We start from the raw sequence: 17,606 nt of genomic DNA on the forward strand, positions 1-17,606 counted from the left end.
GACCACTGACTTTGTTCCAGACAGTGGCCACTTCGCTCAAAAAATTGAGAATGAAATATTGACTTTTTTTTTCCCAAGACAAGGTTTCTCTATATAATAGTCCTGGCTGTCCTGGAATTCTCTCTGTAGATCAGGCTCGCTTTGAACTCAGAAACCCACCCATCTCCTTCTCCTCAGTGCTGAGATTAAAAGCATTTATCACCACTGCCCGCTGAAATATTGACATTTTATACACAATGAATTTCTCACTATAACATTTCTTCATTATATTATTACTTACAAAGAGATGGTCTCCAAGGCATCTTCAAAGATGTCCTGGAAAGGAATAAAAACTAGAGTGAGTTTCTCCAGAGTGAAGAACTTCTAATGTGAAAAGGGTGAGTCTATGCTTAGGGAAGAGGGTAGGGACGAGCAGGGACAGTTACAACTACCAGCCGATGGAATTCCACTCACACAGTCTCTGAATTTAAGTGAGATTTCTTTCTCTCTGCTTTTACTGTGATTGAGACTGATAAAAAAAAAAAAAACACTCAGCCCGCAGTCAACGTTGCCTGTATCAAAGTGTGGCCTGTGGCATTCAGTTGCTTTTATTCCTTGGTTTCATTCACCGCTGATGTAGAACATCTGTGAGTAACAGGACATGCCTGAATCAGTCTTCAGTTTCTCCTTGACTACATGTCAGCTTCCTCCAGGCCTTCATCTCTCCATCTCTCCCCACCAAGCCTCTCATCCTGAGCTAGGCTTCCCGCCACCACACGCCGCTTGCTGCATGCCAGTAACCTGCTCAAAAGCATCACCATGTCCTAGTTACGCTTCCTGCCGCTGTGATGAAACACCACGAGCAAAGCAGCACGGGAGGAAAGGGTTTGTTTACCTTACACCTCCACTGCTGCTCAGCACTGAAAGAAGTCAAGGCGGGAACCTGGAGACGGGAGCTAGTACAGAGGCCATGGAGGGGTGCTGTTTGCTGGCTTGCTCCCCAAGGCCTGTTCAGCCTGCTTTCTTATAGAACCCAGGACCGCCAGCCCAAAAGTGGCCCTACACACAATGGGCCAGACCCTCCCCCGACAGGCTTGCCGACAGCTCAAGAGCATAGAGGCATGTTCTCTATTGAGGAGCCCTCCCCTCTGATGACTCTAGCTTGTGTCAAGTTGGCATAAAACTAGCCAGAACATATTCACATATTCATATTCCCTCTCCCTCCGTCCCCCTTTCTCTCCCCTGCTCCATCTCACATGTACCATACACTCCACACTCAGACACACACATCCTCCCACAGAACTCACACAAACTCAAAGGGGACTGCCTCCCGGCTACTTGGGATGCTTCCCAAAGAGCTCAGTGTCAAAGCCCCTTCTCTCTCCACCCCTAGCATGACACCATGGTCCAAGCTGCCAGCACCTCTACAAGGGCCACCTCACCGGCCTCCCTACCTCCCACCAATGTCCACACAATAGCCCCCTCTTTTTTCCCTTTAACCCTGCACACACCAACCCCCCCCCCCCCAAAACCCTTTAGGAGCTTTCGCTGTGCTGAACCCAGCTCCTTCCCACAGCCTTCAGAGACCTGCCAGAGAGCCTCGGAGCCCACCTCCACCCACTCCTCTGAGCCCACCTCCACCCACCCGCCCCTCTGAGCACACCTCCACCCGCCCCTCTGAGCACACCTCCACCCACCCGCCCCTCTGAGCACACCTCCACCCGCCCCTCTGAGCACACCTCCACCCACCCCAGCCTCTGAGCACACCTCCACCCACCCGCCCCTCTGAGCACACCTCCACCCACCAGCCTCTGAGCACACCTCCACCCACCCCTCTGAGCACACCACCACCCACCCGCCCCTCTGAGCACACCTCCACCCGCCCTTCTGAGCACACCTCCACCCACCCGCCCCTCTGAGCACACCTCCACCCACCCCAGCCTCTGAGCACACCTCCACCCACCCGCCCCTCTGAACACACCTCCACCCACCCGCCCCTCTGAGCACACTTCCACCCACCCCTCTGAGCACACTTCCACCCACCCCTCTGAGCACACCTCCACCCACCCGCCCCTCTGAACACACCTCCACCCACCCGCCCCTCTGAGCACACTTCCACCCACCCGCCCCTCTGAGCACACCTCCACCCGCCCCTCTGAGCACACCTCCACCCGCCCCTCTGAGCACACCTCCACCCACCCGCCCCTCTGAGCACACCTCCACCCACCCACCCCTCTGAGCACACCTCCATCCACCCACCCCTCTGAGCACACTTCCACCCACCCCTCTGAGCACACCTCCACCCACCCGCCCCTCTGAGCACACCTCCACCCACCCGCCCCTCTGAGCACACCTCCACCCACCCCTCTGAGCACACCTCCACCCACCCGCCCCTCTGAGCACACCTCCACCTGCCCTTCTGAGCACACTTCCACCCACCCACCCCTCTGAGCACACCTCCACCCACCCCTCTGAGCACACTTCCACCCACCCCAGCCTCTGAGCACACCTCCACCCGCCCCTCTGAGCACACCTCCACCAGCCCTTCTGAGCACACTTCCACCCACCCCAGCCTCTGAGCACACCTCCACCCACCCGCCCCTCTGAGCACACCTCCACCCACCCGCCCCTCTGAGCACACCTCCACCCACCCGCCCCTCTGAGCACACCTCCACCCACCCGCCCCTCTGAGCACACCTCCACCCACCCCAGCCTCTGAGCACACCTCCACCCACCCGCCCCTCTGAGCACACCTCCACCCACCCGCCCCTCTGAGCACACCTCCACCCACCCGCCCCTCTGAGCACACCTCCACCCGCCCCTCTGAGCACACCTCCACCCGCCCTTCTGAGCACACCTCCACCTGCCCCGGACTCTGAGCTATCCTTCTACAGCCACAGATCATTCTTCTCAGCGACTCCTTCCCCCCCCCCCCCCCCCCCAGGCTCAGGGCTGACTCTCCTCAGTCGGTTTCAGCTCGGAAAGTCATTTCTTCAAGGTCAGGTCTTTGATCACGCTAATTAAAGTTACCAAGAATAGCAACTTATAATTTCTCATCAGCTGACTTCTTTCGTCCACAATACTTATAATCTGTAATCATCTTCCTTGTTTCCTCTGCAAATAACTAATTGGAAGAAAGAGAAAATACAAAATACCACGTGAAAGGAGGAAGCGGCTCCCTGCTTTAGGTCTGAAACACCCGCCACTACCAGATGGTGAGCGGTGGCTGTGGGAACTGAATGAGCTCACCACCAAAGCCGCAGAACTTGAGTTCAATCCCCAGAACCCACAAAAGGCAGGAGGGGAGGAAAAAAGCCCACAAGGCCGTTCTCTGACAGTGTGCCCTGGCATATGCCCTCTCACTTTGGCTCTGTTCATACACAATAAACACAGTAATAGCAGAGTTTTTTGGTTAGGTTATTTAAAAAGATTTGCACAGTTGGGGCAGACTGAGGGGCCACTGATAGTGCCACTTGGATTTTCTCTACTGCATATACCGGCTTCATGGGATCCTATTCTCTTTGGATGTAAACCTTGCTCAACCTAGATGTAATAGGGAGGGCCTTGGACTTTCCACAGGGTGGGGTGCATGGCCCTCTCTTAGGATTAGAGGGGGTAGGGTGGGAGGGTCTGTGAAGGGAGTAGGAGGAGAGTGAGAGGAGGGGAGGGAGTGAGAATTTGGATTGGTATTTTTTTTTTAATAAAAGAAAAACTGGAGAAAAAGGATCTGCAATACCTTATAAAAGGGAAGGTTGAGGTATCAGGGCTTGTTGTCCTCTTTGAAAAGTATGGCTATTTTTTGTTTTGTTGCTTTTTTTTTTTGGTTTTTTGAGACAGGTTTTTTTTTTCTATAGCTTTGGAGCCTATCCTGGCTCTTGTAGACCAGGCTGGTCTCGAACTCACAGAGATCCGCCTGCCTCCGCCTCCCCAGTGCTGGGATTAAAGGCATGCACCATTACTGCCTGGCTTTTTGATGCTTTTTAGTCAGCTATTTTGTGATTTTTGGCCTGAAGCATGGAACTGAGTTGTATCTCTAGCCCTGGATGGTGACCTGAGTTGTGCCTCTAGCCCTGGATGGTGACCTGAGTTGTACCTCTAGCTCTGGGTGGGACTGAGTTGTGCCTCTAGCCCTGGATGGTGACCTGAGTTGTGCCTCTAGCTCTGGGTGGGACTGAGTTGTATCTCTAGCCCTGGATGGGACTGAGTTGTATCTCTAGCCCTGGATGGTGACCTGAGTTGTACCTCTAGCCCTGGATGGGACTGAGTTGTATCTCTAGCCCTGGATGGTGACCTGAGTTGTACCTCTAGCTCTGGGTGGGACTGAGTTGTGCCTCTAGCCCTGGATGGTGACCTGAGTTGTGCCTCTAGCCCTGGATGGTGACCTGAGTTGTACCTCTAGCCCTGGATGGGACTGAGTTGTATCTCTAACCCTGGATGGGACTGAGCTGTATCTCTAGCCCTGGATGGTGACTTGCCATTCTAGATCACAGAGAAATACTGTTTCTTCTTCCCTTTGAGAGTTAAGCCATGTGGGTTTGCCAATCACTTGGCCAAGAAAAGATTCTTCAGGAAACGTGTCCATCACACCTGAAAGATGCTAAGATGAGCGTGGGGCTGGAGAGATGCTCAGCTGTCATAAATGTGGGCCACTCGTGCCTAGGGCCTGAGTCTGGTTCTCAGCGTCTACATCGGGGGATCACAGCCGCCTGTGACTCCAGCTCCCCGGAATCCAACACCCTCTTTGGGCCTCCTTGGGCACCGTGAACCCATGTGCATACACACGCAGAGAGACACACACATACGCATAAATAAAAATAAATCTTTTCTTTAAAAAATATTTGAAAGTAACAATGGTCCCCTTGATGAGATACAGACTTTCTAGGCTGGAAGCACGCCTCGGCGCAGCTGCTGACAGAGCTCCACTGCTCGCTAAGCCCATCCGCTGTCGCAAGTTCCAACAGGAAAGCATAGCTTCCTCCTTCCATCTCCTTTCCAGACGGCAGTCAAAATCCTCAGTCAGCTTGGCTGGCGCTCCGGGTATTCTCGCTCTCTCTGAACACAGCTATCCAGCTCCTAAACGATCTTCCATTAATGATCTTCCATTAACGAGCCTGCCAGGTTCTCTGGCCTGTGGCCCCAAAGACTTGACTTTCTCCTCACCCACTGTTTCCAGGAGGGCAGCTTGCCTACCCTGGTTTTTTGTTTTTTGTTTGTTTGCTTTCCCTCTCAAACACCACCCCAACTGTCCTCTGGTTTCTTCTGAGTCATTTTCAGTTCTACTATCTAATGGAAGAACATTATTATATAAATAAAGTCTAGGCCAGCCAAGACTACACAGCAAAATTCTGTCTCAAAAATAAAGAAAGGAAATCAGAGTGAGTCCTTTGTGGACCTGAACTGAACCACAGAGCTCTTAATCACAAGCTATAAATGCTATTGCTGCAGAGACCAGCTCCAAAGCCGCACCTGAAACTGCTCCAGCAGTGAACAAAATACAACTTTCTAGAACACAGGAAAGGAAGAAAAAGAAAGTAGCACCGTTGAGCCTCTGACCCACAGGTCTTTAAATCTGGCCTTCATATTTAAAATTTTTAAGGAAAAATGAAAACTTTCAGTTAACAGAAACAGGCCTCAGGAAAACTTAAAGTCACACCTGGTGGCAGAGACTTCTAATCCCAGGACTCAGAGACTGAGGCAGAAAGACTGAAGATTCAAGACCAGCATGGGCTACAGGACCTTATCTCAAAACACCACACTGTCTTTTAAAACAAAATTCTAATCGTGTTAATAGTGACATCACCAACCAGAAGAGCAAGTTTGCCTGGGACCTTTACGACTGCACGTAGCCTCACAGGCTCCTGGCAGGCTCCTCGCAGGCAGCCTCCTGCCTCCTGCTACTGCAGGCTCTAGGGTCACCCAGGAATGTGCTCTTACTAACTCAGACAAAGGTTCACCCACTGACCCAAAACTTTCTGTGTACGCCAGGCTGGCCTCAGATTCACAGAGATTAAAAGCTATTATGTCTGGCTTCAAACATTCTTCTGTTCGTCCTTCCTTCCTTCCTTCCTTCCTTCCTTCTTTTCCCCTCCAGACATCCTTCACCTTGTTGTCTCGGCAGATATGGGACTCTGACGCTCGAGGGGATCTGCCCACCAGGCCACCCTTCAGCCTCCTAAGTGCTGAGACTACGAGCATTTGGCTTAAGCCTTCTGATGCTTAAAAGTTCATTTTTACAAATAACATAATAATTTTTTAAATCACAAATCTAAAAGCAAAAATCTGGGGTTATAGATTAAATCATTCTGATGGGAATGACCATTTTCTATAAATGTAGGAACTATAGCCAGGCATGGTGGCACATCTATTTAATTCCAACACTCAAAGGAAGAGACAACTGAGTCTCTGTGAGTTCGAGGCCAGCCTGGTCTACAAAGTGAGGTATAGGATAGCCCTGGCTATACAGTGAGACCCTATCGCAGAAACTTTTTTTTTAAAAAAAAAAAAAAGGAGGGGGACTATAAAAAAAATCAAACAGTCCACTTGTATCAAGCAGCTGCTTCATTTTGGTGGGTTATATTTTACCCAGATGACTACGGAAGCAGCCTACACACGACACATGATTCACACACAATGACGTGAAGATCTTCATTAAAAAAAATGTCAAACACACAAAAGTGCTTTTCCCTTCACACACGTAAAAAACTGCTGGTGCGTCATCGGCTCGGAGCTGGCACGGCACGGCACGGCACGGCACGGCACGGCACGGAGCTGGCACGGCACGGCACGGCACGTCATGGCACGGCACGGCACGGCACGTCATGGCACGTCATGGCACGGCACGGCACGGCACGTCGCCACCAGAGGATGCTGCTAAAGTACAGAAGAGCCTTGATCAACGCCGCAGAAATGTGCGGAGGTGATTTAGGAGGTCACTCGATGACTGTGGCATGGAGGCCCTAACACCTGGAGGAGGGTGTGTCAAGTGTGCCCACACCACACCACCGTTCATCATTTCAGGGCAGGAGGGTGACACAAACCAAGCACACTCGCGTGAGCTGTCTGCCCCACCTCCTTTTCATTCATCACAGCAAACCCTTTCCACCCAGTCCAGCATTTGTAACCTGGGGAGATGGGGGACACCCACAATACCTACAGGAGACAGTCATTAGGAGAATCGGGGTGATCTCTGATCGGAGAGTCAAGGGCAGTCAGTGCCCACTGACGTAACCACAACGTGATGAAATGAGTTCCCTCCCACCAACTCCCTGCCCTACCCACCAACTCCCTCCCCACCCCCCAGCAAAAAGCACTCTTCAAGTCTGTGCAGGACTCCCTGGAAAGTCTAGGGGGTCACATGCTCCGTCAGGTGCTGTGCCGTCTAAGGGGCAAGCTTGTCTGAGCGCTATCACCATAAATAAATATACATTAGTGACTTAATCACACTGCCAGGAGAGGATGGTGGAAAATACCACTTAGGCTTGGGAGGTAGACCAGTCTGGGTGCGGACCTTGATTCTGCCCTTGACCTGAGACAAGTCCCTTGAATCCTCCACTTCCTGACGCTCTGATGGGAATCTCAACCCCCTCCAGAAGTTCTGTAAGGATTTTGGTGACACAATGTTCTCTCTCTTAAGACAGGCCTGACTCAAAACAGGTTGCACCAATACAGCTGCAGGGGATATTCATCCCCAGAAATTAGGTGAGTCGGCTGACTCCTGAAGATAGCGCTAGAAGCCCTCATCATGCTTAACTCTCTCTCTGTCTGTGTCTCTGTCACTCTCTCTCTCTGCTTTGTTTTTGAGACAGGGTTTCTCTGCAGCTTTGGAGTCTACCTCTTGTAGACCAGGCTGGCCTCGAACTCACAGAGATCCACCTGCCTCTGCCTCCGGAGTGCTGGGATTAAAGGTGTGCGTGGCAACCACCACCTGGCTCTTAACTCTTTTTTTTATATCCGAGATTCTGAGCATCTCCTGGAAGGGGGGAAATAATCAGAAGAGAGTGTGTTTGTAGCAAAGAGATACCCCACATGTTAACCACCATCTCTTCCCTCGGAACCCCGCACTGCATTTCCTTCTCACACAGTTCACGTCCCAGCATGGGAAGCAGAACTGTTGGTACAGACTCACAGTCCTCAGTGCCCCGGGGAGCAGTGTGACCTTGGCCAACACACTCATAACCTGTGGGGATCCAGCCAGGAGTAAAGCAGAGAGGATGGCATAGTTCCAAAGTCATAAAGTCTTTGCAATACATAAAAAAAAAAATTAAGTTAAAAAAAATAAAACTCAGTGCAGCCATCTGCCCATCACACACACAAACAAACCTCGGGGACGGCTGGTTATTGTGATGCACCCAAAAGGAGCACCGGGCTTCTGGGAGTGCGCAAGGATCAACGCCACCAACCACATCCTCCACAGTTGGGTGCTGTGACTACCAAGCAAAGCAAACAGCTCACACAAGGATTCTTTGGAATTTTCAACAAGCCCAGGGAAGTGATGGGATTATAACTCAACCACCAGATGTCGCTCTCACGAAAAGACTGGGACAGGGCGCTTTAGCTTCCCTTGCTCACATATTAACGTTTTATAAAAAAACCAAAGTTAACTTTATAAGGAGATGTTGCAGTTTAAGGGAGAAGTTCTAAAGTCAGGACTTTTAAGCACTCACACTGCAGGGAGCCTGGCGGATCTCTATGAGTTCAAGACAGTCTGGTCTACAGAGATTTAGGACAGCCAGGGCTACAAAGAGAAACTCTGTCTTGAAAAACCATAACATATCGTGACTCCACAGAGGAATGAGCAATGCATGCATGTAAAATGTGCACTGCATTTAGGAGGAAATATGATCAAGATCCAGTATGCACATGTATGGAATGTCAAAGAATACATAAAAGATATTCTAAAAGATGCATATTGCAGTGCACAAAACATAACATTTGTTTGTAAAAGGTCTTTTACAATTATATATACTGAATTTATTTAGCATAGATGAGAAAGTAATTTCATGTTCATTGATATTACTTGGCTAATATCTTTATGGTTGCAAAATCAACCTTGCAGATCACTTGCTATAGCAACACCCCTGCCGTCCAGTGCTAACCAATACCTTACCTACCCACAATTCATAGAACAGCTAAGGGCCTAGTATGGAGGGAGCAGGGGAATAATTTTATTCATGGGACCAATAGCAAGCAGAACCAAGACTTAGTGCTACCTGAACTATCGCTAAAGGGAGTACTCTTCAAAGAAAAGGAACAGAGTTCACACCACAGTGCTCTTTCTTCAGTTTCACACTGCTAAAACACGGCTCCGTGGGTAAAGATGACTGCTCCCAAGACTGGAGGCCAGAGTTCAATTCCCAGGCCCCACACGGTAGAGAGACGCCTGTAATTTGTTCCCAGACCTCCATACTCCTGCCGTGGCATGAAGGTGCCCACATATGCATGCATATGTGATACACAATTAATAAATTAATAAAAATGTCCGTGGACAAGGATCCTGTTAACATAGAGTCTTAGGGAAAATATTTGATTGCATGATCTTCCATAGATAAACTACAGTACAATTATCTCACTCAATTCTCTTCAGTTGTTACATGAAAAACAGGAGTGGATCTATTTCTAAGACATATTAAGTGAAAAAATCACAGTTCTGGAAGAGATGCATGATGGAGCATCCCATTTATATTTGTAAGACGCCCTGTGAGAATGCTAACCAATAAGTCATATAAGACATAGCAGGTTCCTTCTGAGGTCGGAGAGGAAGAATGGTAAAGAGGAAGGAAGATCGTGCTAGCTTCTGAGCGGTTTAAACTTCCTAGCAAGAATGCCTGTGTGTCCCTGACAGAGCATGAGCAATCTGAACGCCATTAAACGGGAGACTGTCCCTTTAAGAAGCAGATCCAGCACCTCAGAAGAAAGCAGGGCACAGTAAGGCCAGAGGCACTTCCATACACCTGATCCTTCTCACCCTGGCAAATTTTTTCATATTATATTTATTCTATTATATCTCTCCAACTGTATTTCTGTTTCCCTATTTTATTTTATTAGATTTAAAAAAATACCAATCCAAGTTCCCACTCTCTCCCCTCCTCCCATTCCCTCCATACACCCTCCCACCCCACCCCTATCCACTCCTCCGAGAGGGTGAGGCACATTGCTTTGTGGAAGGTCCAAGGCCCTCCCTACTATCCCTAGGCTGAGCAAGGTTTATATCCAAAGAGATTAGGTTCTCAAAAAGCCAGTACATGCAGTAGGGATAAATCCTGGTTCCACTGCCAATGACCCCTCAATCTGCCCCAGCCATACAACTGTGAACCACATTCAGAGGGACTAGTTTGGACCTATGCTTGTTCCTTCCCAGGCCAGCTGGTGTTGGTGAGCCCCCATTAGCTCAGGTAAGCTGTTTCAGTAGGTGAACCCATCATGGTCTTGACCTATTTGCTCATATTCTCATTCCTCCCACTCTTCAACTGGACTTTGGGAGCTCAGTCCAGTGCTCCGATGTGGGTCACTGCCCTGGCAACTTTTTAATAAAACATCATTTGGAAAAAACTGCAAACTAACACACTTAGTCGCCAGGTTACTAGCACAAGGAACACCTGTATGCCACTTACCCAAAAATTCACCTCTCTTGCCACGTTGCCACATTGGTTTTATAACCTGCTCTTCCTTTGTCCCCCACTCCTTTCCCCTACTTCCTGTCTAGCCATCCCACAATTGATTTTTCTGAACCATCTGGGAGTAAGGTCAGTGAGGTTTATGTTGTGGGATATTTGTACACTGTGTGAAGATAAATTGCTGTGATTGGTTAAATACAGAGCTGAACAACCAATAGGCAGGAGATATAGGTGGAACTTCCGGGAACAGAGAGGACTCTGGGAGGAAGAGAGGCAGAGAAGTCAGCCAGATGTGGAAGAGTCAGACATACAGATTGAGATAGAGGTAAAACCCACATGGTAGAACGTAGATTAATAAAAATATTGGTTAATTTAAGTTATAAGAGCTAGTTAGGAACAAGCCTAAGCTATAAGCCACTCATAATGAATAAGCTGTCTCTGTGTTGTTATTTGGGAGCTGTTGACCAAAAAAGAAAAAAAAATCTGTTTACATGTTTACCTCTTCCACAGCCCGGTTCTATAAATCAGACCACTTTATACTACTACCCAGGTACCATATGTCAGGTGACCCAGTGGCATCTTCTCAGCACTTTTCAATCCTGCAGGATGAGCTCCAGCCAGAGCCAGCTAGTGCACTCGGCTCTCATGACTCTCCTGCTTCTTAATCTGGAATTTGTATACTATTCTCTTTTAGAACATTGACAGTCTTTTTTCTTGACAGATCTCTATGAGTAGAGTAAGGTACTAACCCATGACAGAAAGGGCTCCATACCTTCTCAGGACATTTTATCTGGAACACCTGCCCCTCCAGCGGTGTTGATTTTAATCACCAGCACCTCGGTCCATTTCTCCACTGCACTGAGACTGTTTTTGTTTGGCAATTACTAAGAAGTTTATGGTGCGGGCTAGCAAGAGAGTGTAACAGATGAGCGCTTGTCACTGCACCAGCAGACCTGAGTTCAGTTCCTGGATGAAAGGACAGAACTGGCGACTCCCACACATATGCACACAACAACTTTATTAACTAATGTAAAAAAAAAAAAAGTTGGCTGGAAAAAGAGCATGTAAGCTCACAGGACTACCTTATGCCTCACCCAAATATGCCCCTAGACTCAGCACCTAGGACAGAGCCATCCTGATTTGGCTTCCTTGCACTGGGCTTACAAACCCAACTCCTGCAGCGATCTAACACCATTCCGATCTGCCCATGATATTCTACCACAGCCACCCTTCTATGTGTTAATCTCCCATCAGCATGGACTCAAAGATTCCTACTGTTTCCAATGCTCTACAATATATACCCACTGCTCTTAACCATCGCTGTGCTCAAATTGTCCCAAAAGTTGATGCAGATAACTTGTAAATTCTCACAATCTTTCCTCTTGAGAAAATTCTAATACTTAGTTCTTGCTCATCATGAGAATTCCTTTATCAGAATTTCTATGTGTGAATCTGAGATGTATCTGAATTTTTTTCCCAATTGTCTAACGTATCTAGCCACTGCCTCTCATATCTGACACACAATGTACAGCCCCAAATGGACTTTGAGAGTGTGTTTGGCCTTGTTGCTGTCTGATGTTGACTTTATCACAAGCCAGTAGTTAATCTCTCAACCCGTCTAAATGCCTGGGAGTGGATTAGGTTCCACCTGCTAACACACCTATCTATACTAGGCAGGGGGCACACACCTGTAATCCCAGACTCTGGAGGTGGAGACTGGAGGAAGGAGGAACCTATGTTTCTGGGCTAGCCAGGGCTAAATATTGAAAACACAAAACAAATCAAAACAAAACAAACCACAGATTCCTTCCGACAAGATACACTGGCCACCTAGAGGGCCGGAGCCATCTTTCTCCCCTTTCTGGCTTCTTCTGCTGCCAAGCGGAGGTGAGAACAGACTATGTCAGCAACAATGTCTGGGAATATACTCTAGCTCATTGCAGAATGTCATGAAGGCACTCATGGCTTTTGTCCTGGACGACCCCAGCGGTCCATATGTTGACGGCTCGATGCTCAAAGGCAGTGCTGGCAACGTGAGTACTACCGAACTGTGGCAGAGCCTATAAGAGATGGAGGCTTGTGGAGGGAAGTCACTCCATAGGGAGCGTTCTCTCGCTTGCACCCCAGCTTCAGGTCACCCTGAGACCAGTTCCACCACATCTCCCCACTAGAATGTTCTGCTTTCCAAGGGCCCAAAAAGCAATGGAGTCAGCTGACTACGGATTGAAACCAAAATAAACAATTCCTCCTTTAATGGTTTACGGCAGATATCTTGTCAAAGAATAGAAAGCTAAGGAACACAGCCCAGAGCACCAGGGTCTTCCCTTGCGGGGTCAATTCCAGGTAGGACTGACGTGACTTATGAGCAAGAGCCTAGATCAAACACTCTTGTCGCCCTTCCAGTACCTCATTTCCTCCTTTAACTACATCAACTGCTGCTTCCTGAAATGAAAATTAGATAGAAGAGACAGATAACAAAAAGGATGTAAACAAACAAGATCATGCTGATAATGACCACAGCTAAGAAAACAAAGCGCTGTGTAGAAAAGAACCCAGCCAATGTGAAGATAGGGACCAGGCAAAGCCTCTGCCTCAGTTAGGGTTATCATCGCTGTGATGAAACACCGAGACCAAAAGGAGGAAAGGGTTTACACTTCTACATTACAGTCCATCGTTAAAAAATAGCCAAGACAGGAACTCAAGCAGAACAGGAACCTGGAGGCAGTAGCTAACACAGAGGCCATGGAGGGGAGCTGCTTACTGGCTTGTTCCCCATGGCTTAATCAGTCTGCTTTCTTATAGAACCCAGGACCACTAGGCCAAGGGTGGCCCCAGCCACAACGAAGTTGGTCTTCAAACCCTAATTAAGAAAATGCCCTACATCCTAGCCTACAGTCCATCTTATAGAAGTATTTCCTCAATTGGTGGCTCTAGCTTGTGTCATAGTGACATAAAACCAGCCAGCACAGCCTCTTTGGAAATATGACCTAAGTGGTGAGGAGGGGAAGTTCAGGAATTGGCCACGGCTGAGTCAGCTAGGTCAGGAAGCCTCACGCAAGAGCACTGTGGTAGGGAATGACTTGGCACACCAAGGGGGAAAGAGGCAGAGAATGGACAGGAGACAGCTGGAAGAAGAAAGAGCAGAACTATTCCGGTCACAAGGAGCATGGCTTTCTTCTAATTACTATGGACAGTCACTGAAAGTCTGTACACTGGGAAGAAACGTGTAATCAATGTCTGAAATGGATAGGGGAGACACCATGGAGAACAGATCAGAGAAGGCAAAGATACAAACAGGGCGCTCGCACAATGGCGGGGCCATGTCAGACCCCAGCACGGGACTGAGGAGGGGACCCAAGTGATGGCACAGAGGAGCAGAATGCAGCCATGTTACCAACTCCACAGCAGTGGCGGATGGCGGAGAAAGGGCAAGCGGGTGGAGAGGGAGGAGGGAGCTGACGCCAGGCTCCCTTTGGGTATGTGGTGCTATTTAAAACCCATCTGTTTGCTTCAGGAAATTAGAAAAAGATGGCAGTCTCCAGCGGCCTCGGTGGAGAGCCAGGTCTTTGTGGTCGTCAGCACATGAACAAGGGTTCTTTACAATGTCCACATCTAACCCACTGTCACGTGATAAACAGACCCTCATTCTCACACGGGCTTGTGTACTTTCAGATGGGAGGCTTCTTAAATTGTCTCTACTGACAACCCCTTTTTGCCCAAGATGTCTGTATGCAACACCAGATATACAGATAGATAAACAAAAAGAAGTACAAATCAAACATTGATTGATAAATCACTTTTTAAAAACCTGCTTAAAGACAGCACTTGAGCATACACCTAATCTTATTTTTTATTAAAGATGAAGGGGCTGAAGAGATGGCTGAGCGGTTAAGAGAACTTGTTGCTCTTGCAGAGGACCCAGGTTCTACTCAGCACCCACATGGTGGCTCACCACCACCTCTAAACCAGTTCCAGGGGATTTGATGCTGTCCTGAACTCTAAACACACCAGGCAGACATGATGGCAGACATCCATTCAAACAAAATACTCACAAACAGGAACGTACTTTTAAAAGCATAAAAATAAAGATGAAAACAAAGTTGTCTCTAATGAGAAGAATGTGGTTATTCTTCTACAAAGAATTAAATCCTGGCTGAATATTTGCTTCTGCAGGACACTGGACATCTTCAGCACTTTTCAGAGTTGAATGTTTTGATTCTATAACAGTCAACGCTAAGAACACCACATAAAAATGCAGTATAGAACAACAAAAATGTGCTTAGGCCATTTCAGAAATATTTGGAAACTCTCATTGACCATTTTTTAAGTGAAACTCAAGCAACTCAAATAGCAATTCTTAAACACAAACATCCTAGTAAATAAAACCCAAAGCAAACTAACTTCATACTTGGGCTGAAGGATGATGGGAGGAAACAGGGAAGTCTGTTTTCCATGGTTCTACCTAGAAAAGTCATATGAAAAGGCCATGTGTATGATTTATGAAATAAGCAAGTGGCTGAAGATGGGCGTGGTCAAGCCACACCTCTAGGGCCAAAGCACAGCCAAGCTCATTCATGAATGGTCCACACCTACCCAGGAGACAAGCTGCAACTGCCTCATTTAGCTCTATGAGCTAGGAAACTGGCTCAGGACACCTTTCCCTTGCTTCCCTGACTTGAGCTATGTCCTGAGATAATAAAACACTGACAAACCAACTCAAGGAAGGAAAGGGCTTACTTGAGCTTAGAGGTCATAGTCCATCACTGAGAGAAGTCAAGGTAAGAACTAACGCAGAGACCAAGACTGCTTACTGGCTTGGTCAGCCTGCTTTCTTATACAACTCGGAACCACCTGCTTAGGGGTAGCACTGCCCACAGTGGGCTGGGCTCTCCCATTTCAATCATTAATCAAGAAAATGCCCCATAGACTTGGACACGAGTCAATCCAGTAGAGGCATTTTCTTTGTTTGGTTTAGTTTTTCAAGACAGGATTTCTCCGAGTAGCCCAGGCAGTACTAGAACTTGCTCTGTAAACCAGGCTGACCTCTAACTCAGAGAGATCCACCTGCCTCTGCCTCCTGAGTACTGGTATTAAAGGTGTGAACTACCACAGCCACCACCGCCAGGCTTTACACATTAAAGCCTGGGTTTTTGTTTTGTTTTGTTTGGGGTATTTTCTTAATTTGTTTCCTCTTCGCAGATGACTCTAACTGGTATCAAAGTGACCAAAATTAGCCAGCTTAAGTCAGTTCTTCGAGCAGACTTTTACTGCTGTTTGAATTTAAATACAAAACTCTTTCCTACTTAAAGTACATTTTTAAATTACTATAAGCAAATTAATATGCAAAGCCAACACAAGCAATGTGGCTACCTGCAGTACTGGAAACAATGCCACTTACTACAGCCTATCCCACACTACAAAACCCTTGCCGTAAGAATGCATTTGTAAAAAGCAAGACTGATACCTAGTTACTAACCAGGAGTGCAATCAAGTCTATGACTATGCCAGAGGCCATCTGACAGGGCGACACACAGCGACCTGAGATGAGCATCAGGGTTCCCAGTGGGCTGATGAGGACACCACTGAGGGACCCAAAGAGCACTCAGTCCATAGCAGAAGCCCACCCATGTCTACAAGCCCACCTATGTTCTCCCCTCCTGCCCACATGTCTTGCTTGAAATAGAACAAATCTGAAATCCAGGCAATTTTGTCTGACTCTCTGTCCTCCTTGAGACTAGCTGCTAGGGCAGTCCAGTTTTCTTTTTTTCTTTCTCTCTCTCTCTCTCTCTCTCTCTCTCTCTCTCTCTCTCTCTCTCTCTCTCTCTTTCTTACAGCTTGTAGGAACTTTATTTTCCTTCCACCTTTTTTTCTTTGCTCAGGTGTCTGCAGAGGAGCTCAGAACCACTCAGTGGTGGCTCCAACCCACTCGGTGGCCTGCACTGTGGGAGCTGCTGACCAATCCTCAGTGGCTGGCTGGGCACTCCAGTCTTCAGTAGGGAACTGCTGGATGGGTACTGAGGGCGCCTGCACACCTCAGACCAGTCAGCCACCTCTGGCTGAGCAGCAGTGAACTCAGGAGCTGGTGCCGTCCATTCGCCCTGAAACTCCTCCTTGGTCACGGCCTTCTCAGCAGCAGCCTGTTCTTCCTTCTCAGTCTCCTCTGGGTCTCTGTAGAAGTAAAGATCAGGCATAACCTCCCATGGGTGCTCACAGGAGATAGTGCCACGCATGCGGAGTACTTCCCGGGCCAGCATCCACCACATCAGGCCCACTGAGTGAGCTCCCTTGTTGTTGCACGGGATGGCGATGTCCGCGCAGAGGTGACTCTGTGTTACATAGGGCAATGGTGGGCAGGTTCAGGTAGGACGCCTCTGTGAGGGGCTGGTGGTCAGCCCTGGGATCGGTCACCACTAGAAGCCGTGGCTCCCGGAAGGCTGCCTGGATCTGGTTAGTGAAGGTCCCTGGGGTGAAACGGCCAGCAATCGGAGTTGCTCCCGTGGCGGCAGGAAACTTCAGCACTGCTCGCTGCCCAGTGTTCCTGGAGGAGATGACGCTGACATCAGCAGGGTTCTCGATGGCAACAATAGCCCGAGCTGCACGCAACAGCTTCTCCCAGCTTCTCTCCAGATTGATGATGTGGATGCCGTCGCTTTTCCTTCTGTAGATGAACTGCTCCATCTGAAAGTGGAGGTTGGTGCCACCTAAGTGGGTGCCTGCAGTGAGGAATTTGAGGACATCCTCCTCTTTCATCTGCAGGACATCATGGGCTCCGGACATTGTGTAAGTTTCCCTTTAAGTTATGTCGGGAATCAAGACCCGTCCCGGGGCAGCGCGGAGAGACGACATCCAGTTTTCTAAACAGGCCAGAGCTTAGAAGTCTGACTGCTGGTGCTTCCTTCCAAGTGAAACCTAAACATGCTGGCTAAGCCGCAGCTGCCTCAGGGAATGAACAGGGAATTAGGGGGTGAATGTCATCCTCATCACCTATGAATGTCTTCTTGCAAACAGAACACA

The 17,606-nt window shown here is 48.5% G+C and overlaps 1 protein-coding gene and 1 pseudogene across 1 annotated transcript in view; both read right to left on the reverse strand.

Moving 5' to 3' along the window:
• The window catches only part of Ttc39b (tetratricopeptide repeat domain 39B), a 115,968-nt gene that overhangs the window by 87,738 nt on the left and 10,624 nt on the right, over positions 1-17,606 (reverse strand). Inside the window, exon 2 of the mRNA XM_075947028.1 lies at positions 281-315. Within this exon, the coding sequence (XP_075803143.1) occupies positions 281-315 (35 nt within the window). The remainder of the gene's footprint in view (positions 1-280; positions 316-17,606) is intronic.
• On the reverse strand, positions 16,447-17,383 carry LOC142833542 (small ribosomal subunit protein uS2 pseudogene; annotated as a pseudogene).

Source organism: Microtus pennsylvanicus, chromosome 13 (genome assembly GCF_037038515.1).
Source record: "Microtus pennsylvanicus isolate mMicPen1 chromosome 13, mMicPen1.hap1, whole genome shotgun sequence".
NCBI lineage: Eukaryota > Metazoa > Chordata > Mammalia > Rodentia > Cricetidae > Microtus > Microtus pennsylvanicus.